This window comes from Fringilla coelebs, assembly GCF_963513975.1.
Source record: "Fringilla coelebs genome assembly, contig: SCAFFOLD_40, whole genome shotgun sequence".
Classification (NCBI taxonomy): domain Eukaryota; kingdom Metazoa; phylum Chordata; class Aves; order Passeriformes; family Fringillidae; genus Fringilla; species Fringilla coelebs.
Window position 1 is genome coordinate 489,434 of NW_028167217.1, and position 10,891 is coordinate 500,324.

The 10,891-nt window shown below is 53.7% G+C and overlaps 1 protein-coding gene across 1 annotated transcript; it reads right to left on the reverse strand.

Annotated features, from left to right (window-relative positions):
* Nucleotides 1-7,861: 7,861 nt before the first annotated feature.
* On the reverse strand, nt 7,862-9,005 carry LOC311166119 (serine/threonine-protein kinase pim-1-like; the record flags this gene model as incomplete). The annotated part of the gene is made up of 3 exons (XM_084227598.1): nt 7,862-8,001; nt 8,288-8,464; nt 8,678-9,005. 3 exons carry the CDS (start codon nt 9,003-9,005, stop codon nt 7,862-7,864), a joined length of 645 nt encoding a protein of 214 aa, XP_084083724.1.
* Nucleotides 9,006-10,891: the final 1,886 nt, after the last annotated feature.

Here is a 10,891-nt window from a genome sequence, read left to right on the forward strand (position 1 = left end):
GAAAATCAGCAAACAGCCAGTGCTCCCTTAGCTACTGCTGATGCCGCCAGGCAGCTGGCCTTTCTTTCAGCCTCCAATGGGGGCACGCCACTGCACTCTGCTGCCAAAGGCCAAGCTGGCAGAATTGCTGCACAGTTCTCCCACGCCAGCAAGGTCAGAGCTTCCTTTGCCACTCACCAAAGGACAGGCTTGTCTCCATCCGCGTGTCAGGTGACCTGCAGCCAGCGAGGGAAAAGAAACCAGAGGCCCTTAGAAAAGTGCCTGTGCTGGCCACTGCCACAGCACAAGTCAGTCCCAAGAGAGAGCATTTCCCTCTCCCAACATGCCTCCAGGAGCAACAGCTCTTTCCCACAGCAAGCAAGAGAACAACAAGGACGCTCTAGTAAGCTCTGTCTGCATTTGGGCCTCTCTTGCCAGGAGAGAAATAGAAACACGGCCGTGGAAATGCCCCATGTTCTTAGAACAGTCTGAGCTTCTCTTGTTCCTAACAGCTCGAGCAGCATTTTCCTCTTCTCCATCCTGCATTTTACCTCTAGATTCTTTTAAATTGCATGCACTAATTCCCATCAATTGGCTGAAGATGATAGCCCAGAAAAGCTTCCACAAAGGGCCCCGTTTGCTCTGGTAGCTCTCTGCTGAAGCCGCCCAGGAACAGCTGCCGGCTTCAGCAGCAAACTCTCACTGCATTGCACTTTGTGCTGCGTGGCCAAGGGAATGGCTATCTTGGCACACCATCAAAGGGTCAAGTCACAAAGCCAAGGCCTCTGCGTGGCAGAATTTGGGGCAAACACGGCTTTCCTTCACTCCTGGAGAGAGCCGCAGAGTTGTTAGAAGTACTTCTGAGGAACTCTCCTCAGAGTCTGCAATTTGCAGCTTGTCTTGCTTGAAGCAGCAAGCTGAGGAAATGACAGACGCCACGGCCACGCACTCTCCCGGGGAGGGAAGGAAACTGCTGCAGCTTACGCTGCCAATCCTCCGCACCCGCCACCCACTACAGAGAGCCCCTGTGTGGCTGATGCTGCTGGCAGGAGCTTGACCAAAGTGCTGGCATCTGCATGGCCATTTTGGTCCCAAAGAACCTCTGTCACTACTGCGGCATAAAGAGCAGAGCCAAGCAAAAGCCAGGTGATGCCAGCCCCAGGATGAAGCTTTACTTACGAGTCAGCTGGGTCACGTAGTAGGCAGAATAAGCAACAGAAAAGACAGTGCAAACCGCAGCACAGACTTGCCCGATCATTTTGGCAGCGCTGTGCGGGTTTGCACGCTGAATGCCACCCAAGGAATAAACAAGAGTCCTCTTGGGGTGCAGGCCGTCTGCTGAGAACTCCTTGATCACAAGGACCCTCCTGCAGGGAGCGAGCGGAAGAGCTGCTCTGGACAAGCAGGCCTGGCGCGCCCCGGGACAACGCTGCGCTGACAGCGCTGTGACGTGGCGCCGCTGCCTTGACCTCACAATAGCAGCTGCCCTGGCTCTGTTGTGCCCAGCAAGCCAACCCTCTGTACAGCTGATGCCAAAGAAAGGCCTGGCACGTTCTCCGCAGTCATAAAGCAGCAGCAAATGACCTCACAGTCCATAAGGCAGTGCTGAAGGCATGCCAGGGGAGCTCAGAACAATGAGCCAGCCCTCCTAGCGTCCAAGAAATCCAGGCAAACATGACTCTTGGTGCCAAAAGCATGGACTAAAAGCAAGTGTGCTTCTTCTAGGCGGCATCTTAGTTGGTTCTGAAAAGCCTCACATCTTCCATGCCATTTAGGGGGCAAAAGAAGTCGGGATAATAAATGTCCAGGAGCATTGTAGGCTGCAGCTGCTTCTCAAGTACGTGGGTGCATGCTGACCTTTGCTCTGACTGCCTTTGGAGGCCGACCTCCCCTTGTGGCAGGGAGACGCTGGCTTAGCTCTTGACGCAAAGCTCCTCTCGTCCTGCTTGCCCTTTCTCTGGCAAGGGAAAGTCTCAGCACATCCAGAAGAGCTGTGCGCTGCTCCTTGGCTTGCCACAGTTGAGTTGTGCTGGAGCTCTGGCAGCGGCCTGCAGCCCCCGGCTCTGCAATGGCCTGCAGATGTCGAGCCCAAAGGAGGCCCCTTTGGAACAGTCCAAAGCTGCAGTGGGACGCATGTTTGCCTGAGCTCCATGCTCCCTGTAAGATTCATTGCAGAGATTTGAGCAGATACATCCCAGTACAAATGAGATGAGTCATTCCCTTCTCTGTCAAAATCCTGAGGCAGACCCAGGAGGCATCTTGAAAATGGAACAGAATGCTGTGTGAGTATCGCCCGCCAGGGGGTTATGTACAAATGACAAACAGGACGGGACTGCTGTTGACGTGCCTTGAGCTGTTTTATTTTTCAGCATCAGTCTCATTACAGGGGTATGACAATGGGAAGATGACAGCCACTCACATGACAGGCAGCAAACAAAGATCTTAATGTTACAACTTTCTCTATAAGTGTTTTGACCAATCACACAAAGCAGAAGCACATTGACAGTAGTTCCATCACACCGCTATAAGCACATGCATCTTTGGTTAAAACAATGCCTGCTTATTTCCAATACAATACATGCTTGTAAGGCTTAAAACACAATGCAGAGAGTTCCATTATTAAGCTTCAAACTTCCTAATATCTCGTTCGATAAACTTTTCTACAGCTTAGGTAGTATTTCTAGACAAGCGTTAATACACAGACCGTTGTTGTAATTGTCCTTGCTTTTCTACTTTTTAAATACTTTTTCTGCTGACCTATCTCATGGCTACTGCTTAGCTCTAATGACAGTTTTGTTGTCTCTGATGCCTGCCTTTTGCAGCTTTCCCAAAACCCACAGATTTTGTGGATTCCCACAGAGCCTGTGCCTACAGCTGTCAGCTCCAGCTGCAGACAGGCCTGGAGACCCTTTAGCTTTGCTCACAGTGCCTTATATACTCTTCTTTGCTGAGCATCTTAACACAGAACAACCAATCTATACCTTTGCTTTTACCTATAGGCTATCGTAACTCCTGTAATTTCAGTATTCCTGTTACTATTGTCCAGTCACTAAAAGGTAGTACCTTACAGTTTCAGCTAGAAGTTGTTTTTCTGTTTTCTTGCTGAGGAAAATTCTGAGACCTTTTTTCTACTTGCAACATCAACAGTCTTGTTTGCCTGTGGAATCTTTTTTCTTGGTAAAAACAGCTTCTGTTTGGGGTGGGTTTATCCTTTGCTCTAAGCCATAAAAACCCCTTGTAACTAACATACCCTTTGCCTTCTTAGTTACCCAGTAAGACTGGCTCAGCAATTCTTTTCTTCTGCTCAGCAATTCTTTTCATCTATATCAAAACTTGCTTTCATTTCTATTCCTTCTGCTCATTCTACATTCAGAAATCTTTCTGCCAAGCATACATATCTGTTAAAGTTTCTTGTCAAACTTTCATCCTTCCCAACACTCTGTGCCACCCTGTCCCCCCATTCCTGAGGGCAGAACAAGGCACAGAATCCATCCAGAGGTGACACGGGAGCGCTGCTGTCCTCTCTCTGTCCTGTGTCCTCCTTCCCCCCTGTCTTTACATGTCCCCCCTTCCCTGCCTGTCATTGTTGAGTCAGAAATGACACGGATAAATGAGTGACACACTCCATGCATCTTCAGAAGGCCAATAATCATCTTTATTAGGAAACCCATTTTTTTTATACTCGGCCCCCATACAGGTGGACCTGATTGGTTATTTTACATTTCACATGAATGGCTAATTAGGAAAACACCCCTTGGGGTAAACAATCCATGAGGAAAACTATTGTCACAAACACCACCTGCGAGGCTGTTCAGAATTCTTCCTCTCCAGCTCCCTAGTGTTTCCCAGACGGATCCATGGGAAATCTTACCTGGATTGTGTATCCACACCTACCCAGGAAGGTGACGGCCGTGCTGTCCCAGGCCCTCCCTCTAGAAATGGCGCTTACCACGCTGTTTAACATTCCCCTTTTCCTGCCTAAGTCCTTCTTTTCTTGTCCCAATCCTCCCCTTCCCCCCTACTGTTGGAGCCCAGGGCACAGGGAATGTCTCCCTGCCTGTCCTGAGAAGTTCTGATCCCCAGGAGAACACTGCTTTTAACCTTTGTCCATGGAGAAAGCTTCCAAGAGTTTGGGATGAATTGGAATCTACGAGTGTGTGAAATAGATAGTAGTGTAGTTTATCACAGGGTGAAAAACTGAGAGCTTTCGGTTTTTAGTAAGAGGGTGGACAGAAGACAAGATGGAGGATTTTGGGCATTGCCTGATCTCCTTCTTGTTCTTCATCTGCTCCATTTTCTGCTGTGCTGGGAGCACAGGGTGATTGGTTGGAAAGAGCTGCAATGCAGATTCTGAGTGGCAGAGAAAGAATTAGTTACTGGTAGAAAGGTAGAAACAAAATGTGTTCTAAGAGTCAATTGGACACACAAATTGAACCTGTGTGTCTTGTGACTTTTGGTGCCTTCTCTTTGTACGCCATGTCTGGTGTGCAGACGGCGTGCTGAACTCTTGATAAGAGAAAAATAAACAACAGCCTGAAGGCTGAAAAAACCCAAAAGTCCTGTTCATTTCTCAATCCTGGCACAGAACTTGTTAGGGGTGTCCCCATCAGGGGATCCTCAGGGGGGTTTCACACCTCCCTCCCTCCCCCCTTCCTGCCCCACTGCTCAGCCCAGCTCCAAGCCCTGCGCCCAGGGCCCTCGCTGCTTCACAAAAGGACCCAAAATTAACCCCAAATCCACCCAAAATTACCTCAGAACCTATCCTGAGGGGCTCTGGGGGAAATTTGAGGGGGGTTTTGATTTTTGGGGGGATTTCAGCTGGGTTTGAATCCTTCACCTGCTTGGGCATCTACAAGGTACCAAAACCACCCAAATTTCCTCTAAATTAACCCCAAGTCCACCCAAAATCTGTCCCCACAGATTTTGGGGTTGGGGGGAATTTGGGGGGATTTTGGCTGCGTTTGAATCCTATGCCAAATGTGTGTCCAGAAGGTACCAAAACCACCCCAAATCCACCCAGAATTGACCCAAAATTACCTGAAATTAACCCAAAATTACTTCCAAATCCACCCTGAGGGAGTTTGGGGGAGATTTAGAGGGATTTTAGGGAGGCATTTTGAGTGGGTTTGAATCCTACGCCCACTTCGGCATGCATGAGGTACCCAAACCCCCCCAAAATCCTCCCAAAATTCCCTGAAATTAACCAAAAATTCATCCTGAGGTGGTTGGGGGAAGGTTTGGAGGCGTTTTGAGGGGATTTGGGGGGGGATTTTAGTGGGGTTTTTGGCAGTCATCATCATCCAAAAAACAACACCCCATGCCACAGCTGAGACCAAACCCTAAGGACTGTGCCCCTCGTGAAGAGGAGGTCAAAGAACTGCATCCCTTCTGGGAGGAGATCACAAGCCAGAGGAGACTGAGCTATTAACTCAGTAAGTAAAAGCGCATTCATTTAATCAAGTATCCTAATTTCGGTGACTGAATCCTTTGTGATTAAGTCTCGAATGCTTTTCTATTCCTTGTAAATTTAGCTGAATAATATTAATTTGGGTTCTGTAAACTATTACGTCATATTCCTGATGTTATATATGAGGTCCCGTATGTCAAATAAATCACAAACTTAAAATTTAACAGCAATTTTATTTGAGATAAAATAATACAATCAAATATAATCCAGTAGTTACAAAAAGAAATTCCGCAGTGGTTTGGATAAAGCATAAGCAAAACCAATTGATTGCAGTATGTGGAGGGCTTCCCACCCTGCCTCACGTGCAAAAGGCAAAAGGATCCAAACACAAATAATATACTGTGTGCTAATACATATTCATCAATATTTTCCTGTAGATCTCCTCCTATTTCCGATTCTTGACATCTACATCACCACACTGCACAGCGCATGCTCCCGCTGTGGCCAAGGGGGCTTCGGCTCTCTGGTGCCATTCTTGGAGGAAGGCTGACAGGCTTCCTCGCTGTCCTCTGAATAACCTGACAGGTTGTGCATGTGCACCCAGTCCTGTGTTATGTAAATAAGCACTATGTTCCAATTAAGCCATATTATTTTATAGATAAGAACACTATTTTAGACTCCCTGTCTGGAATTGTCAACGTTATTCATACCACGGCCAATCCTGTCCTGGGAGTTGTCTTAACTTCGTCTTGATGCCAATTCTGACTTGGGAGTATTCCTAACTTTTGTTCATCAAGGCCATTCCAATCTCCTGTATCCTGTTTCCCACATGTATCATCTACAAAGAAACCCATCTACTTCATAACATTAATCACATATACTTTTCCAAATATTTTCCCAAAATATTGATATAATTACAATTTTGTTAGCATGAATCACATCCATTTATAACAGGAGGCCAAAAGCTTGGAGAAGGATGAAAGAAACGCTCTGATGATAATGACCAAAAAAATACAAATGGATTTATTTTTGACAGCAAATGAACACCTGCTGCCCTCACACCCTCCCAGCCTGGCAGGCCGGGCGGTGCCATTCCCATGGCATGAGGTGCTGGTAGCCCGCGGAGAGAAACCAGAGAGCCACGGTCACTCGCAGCAGGCTCCTGTCCCCCTGTCCTGCTGTGGCCTGTGCCCAGGCCAGGCTGCTGGCTGTGCTCAGAGCCCAAACCTCCTGACCCATTCTCTGTTTTTAGAGAAGGGCAGCGTGGCAGGCCATGTTCCACCTCCTCCGCTTAATCACTGCACAGCAACCTCCTCAGCAGCTGCAGGAGCGGGATGCCCGTGTGCCCGCTGCCGCCTTCCCGGAGCCCTTCTGCCAGCCAAGCTGTGGAGCCGGGTGCCCACCTCTGGAGAGCTGCTGCCAGGAGAGGAGCTGATCCTGCACCAGGTCCACGTCCTTCTGGAAGGGGCTGTCCCCGCAGACCCGTGGCCCCTGGGGTAGCGCTGGCACTGGACGCGCTCCACGGATGCTGCAGGTACTTCCCTGTCCGGTCCGGGCACCAGGTGTAATCTTCCTGGGAAAAACAGAGGACAATTGCATGAAAGTCAATTCAAAACAAGACATGGAAACAAGAAAAAGCACAAAGCCTGTCACCGTTTCATGGGCCCGAGGAGGGTCTGACCACTCCATGTGAGAATTAAACACGTCCACAGGTAAATGCTCCCCTTCCCCAAGGGCCTGCAAAGCACACCAGCTGAGGCACAGCTTCAGAACCCGTCTCCCCCCTCTGCCACCCCCCATTCACATGGATGGATGCTTTTGACAGGCTGGCTGCCTCTGCCTTAGCCAGTGCCAGGCTGGCTGGCAGAAGCTATCAGCAAGGCCAGCAGCCAGCTCCCCTGCCACAACATCCATCCCCTGTCCCGCCAAAAAGCAGCTTGGTGGCCGGCGGAAAAATTAATATTCCCCAGAGCCGCCAAGCGGGGAACCTCCGGCGCGTGGCCAGGCTGAGCCCTGCCCTGCCTGGGAGCACCAGCATCCCCCCTCTCCTGCACCAGCTGGGGACTCATCTTGATTTCATCGGGGTGCAGAGCGTGTCCTCCAGGCAGGGGCCACAGCCAAAGCAAATCAGCCCTGCCCCACCAGCGGCCAGCTCCAGGATGGTGCTCCCAGCTCCACGTTGTGCTCCAGAAGAGAACGCCAGCTGTGCCTCAGCTTGCGGCGACATCACAATGCCATTGAGCTGCAGGGGGACGTTTCCCCTGTCCCAGACTGTGGCACCTTCACTGCACTGCCACCACTTCTCCAACAGGATGGGGAGCACAGAGTCGCTCCCTTCACAGCTCGACGGGGACCAGCGGAAGCATCTCCTTGGCTGTGCTCTTTCCTCCGTGCCGCAGCCGCAGCGAAATGCTCTGGGCTTTTCTTCCAGCACCACGAGATGCATGCCGCTGCTGCTTGCTGGGCTCCTGGATCCTACTGTGCACAGGGATGCATCTCTGCTGTCTCCTGAGCCAGGCAGGGCTCCTGCAGCCAAGAATGCTCAAAAAGGTCCTCCAGTGATGGCCTGTCTGTGGGGTCCATGCATAAACACCACCCAATGAGGTGCTGGCACTCTGCGGAGAGAAACCAGAAACTGCCGCCCAGCGGAACAAGGCTCTTGTCCATGCTCTCCCACATTCCACAGTGCTCATGCCACACCAGGAGTGCTCAGAGCTTCACCCAAAAGCTTCCCATCGATCCTTTCTTGCAGAGGATACCAGCACAGAGGCACAGGTGCCACCTCCTCCCGCTAAGCCCAGGAGATCCACCTCCTCACCAGCTGCAAGAGCAGGACGCTCATGTGCCAGCTGCCCCTCCCAAGCCTGTTCTTCCCCTCGTGCCTTGAAGGTGCATCCCCACCTTGAGAGACACAGGGAGGGAAGAAGAGCTGGCCCCGGACGATGTCCTCCTTGGTGTGGAAAGGAAGGTGCCCGCAGGCCAGCTCATAGAGCAGGATGCCCAGGGACCAGATGGTGGCTGGCTGGCCATGGTAGCAGCCAAAGAGGATCCACTCCAGTGGGCTGTACTCTGGTGTTCCTATGGGACGTGGGCGCAGCTCATCAGGCATATCCTGCTCCCTCCCTCCCAGCCAGCTCTCGATCCACAACAGCCAGCCCCTGCCCTGCCAAAAAGCAACTTGGCTGTAGCTGGCTGAAGAAGGATTCCCCCTCCTTCCTTCTCTCCCTCTTTCCCCTCTGCCAGCAAAGGGGGGACCCTCTGCTGCCCGGCTGGCCCCGGCTTTGTGCTCACCTGACATCCGGGTGTAGAACGTGTCCTGCAGGATGGTGCCACACCCGAAGTCGATGAGCTTCACCTCGCCCGTGGCCAGGTCGACGAAGACGTTCTCGGGCTTGATATCGTGGTGCAGGACGCCGCGGCTGCTGCAGTGCCGCACGGCCTCCAGCACCTGGCGGAACAGCCGCCGTGCCACGGGCTCCGTCAGGAAGCGCCGCTCGTGTAGGAAGTACCAGAGGTCCTGAAAGCGCTCCGGACGCTCCATGACCAGCGCAAAGCCCTCGGGCACCTCGAACCAGTCCAGGAGCCGCACGACGCCGCGGAAGCCAGGCTGTGACACCATGCCCAGCAGCGCCAGCTCCAGGGGCACAAGGGCGCCGTTCTGCTGCGGGGGACCGCGATGCCGTCAGCGGGGCTCCCCCTGCCCGGCCCTGCCGCGGCTCGCCATAGCCCGGCCCGGGGAGCTGCGCGGCCCACCCTCACTCCACGCTCGTTCCCTTTGCAGCGTTCCGGCTGCCGCCCTGCCAGGCCTCTCCTTCGCCCTGCTCGGCACGCCCCGCCGGCTCCTCCCGCTGGCCCCGCTCACTCACCAGCCGCGCCCACTCCGAGATGCAGTCCCGGGACACTCGCTTGATGGCCACCTGCAAGCCAAGGCGAGCGGCGGGCTGAGGTCGTCGCCCGCCGCCCGCCGCCCGCCGCCCGCCGCCCGCCGCCTCCCTCCGACCTGGCCCCGTCTCTTACCGGGGCGCTGTCGGCGAGCCGGGTGCCGGAGTAAACGCTGCCGAAGCCGCCGCTGCCCAGCAGCGGGCCCTCCCAGTACAGCTGCTCTAGGGGAGGCTTCTCCGCCCGTGCGGGCGGCACTGCGTTCCCGCTCTTCTGCCCCGAGAACCGGCCCGCCCGGCGTGCTGCTGTTTGCCCAGCTGCCCTGGGCTGCGGCGGCTCGGGGCCGGCGGCCGAGCTGGCGAGCGGCGGAGCTCAGAGCGCGGAAGCTGCCCGCGATGCTGTCGGCCACGGGGCGAGAGCCGGGCGGCAGCGGGGCGGCTGCGGGCGGAACCGCGGCAGGGGCTTCGTTCGGGGCCGGGGCCTCGGCCGGGGCTGGGCCAGAGCCCGCGCCAGGCGGAGCCAAAAGACCGTGCTGCTCCGCCAGCACCAGAGCGAGCGGCTCTTCCAGCGGCGCCACAGCCAGTACGGAGAGAGCCCGGCCGAGGCGGATCCGAGACAGGCGGGGCAGGGGCAGGCACGGGGCGGCCCCGCCGAGGGGCGCCTTGCGAGACGCGGCATCAGCCGGCCTGGGAGAGTCGGAACACGGGCAGCACGGGGCGGGAAGGGGTGGGACGGGATTAGAATGAATGTGAGAACGAGAAGGGGATGGGAAGATAGTGAAAAGTCGAGCCGAAAACCGATCGAGAGAAGCGCTGCTGCTGCTGCTGCTGCTGCTGCTGCTGTGGAGCCGCCGGAGATCGAGCCCGTTCCTCCGTTTCCCCCGGCGGAGGAGCCGCCGCGAGCCCCAAGGAACGAAAGGGAGAAACAAACAAATCACACCCCAAAGTCATTCCTATAAGGAAAGCAACCAAAGAAAACAATGTAGCAATAAAGAAGAGCATTGGCTTGCGGCTTCTTCTTTGCGTGAGACAAAGCATGTCATGGGGAAGAATTGCCTCTTCTGACAATTTTGCCAGAGTGGACAGGAGCAGAGCATTTAATTTTCAAGTAGAAAAGGGAAATCGTGTCAGTAATGTCATCTCTTTTCATCCTCTGTTGAAGCAGTTGCAGTCTGCCAGAAGACATGGTCTGCAGTGTAGAACTTAAGGCCAAGTTTCCTTTTGTGCCAGAGAATGAAGAGTGGAAGTATCCCAGATTCATGGAGTTGTGGCATGGCTTGGCTTGGAAGGGATCTGAAAAATCTCATGGCTGCAACCCCCTTGCTGTGGCAGGGAATCCCTTATACCAGACCGGCTAGTCTAGAGCTCCATGCAGCCTGGCCTTGGTTCAGTGGTGGGACATGCACACCATCTCTAGGCAACCTGTTCCAGGAGAGTCTTTTTTCTGAAACCCATACCTAAACCTAATCTCTCTCCATTTGGATCCATTCTGCCCTGTCCTGTACTTGCCTGCCCTCCTACAAAGCTTGGACCATGCTGGCATGGGAGAACTGTGCGGCAATTCTGCCAGCTTGGCCTTTGGCAGCAGAGTGCAGTGGAGTGCCCGCATGGGAGGCTGAAAGAAAGG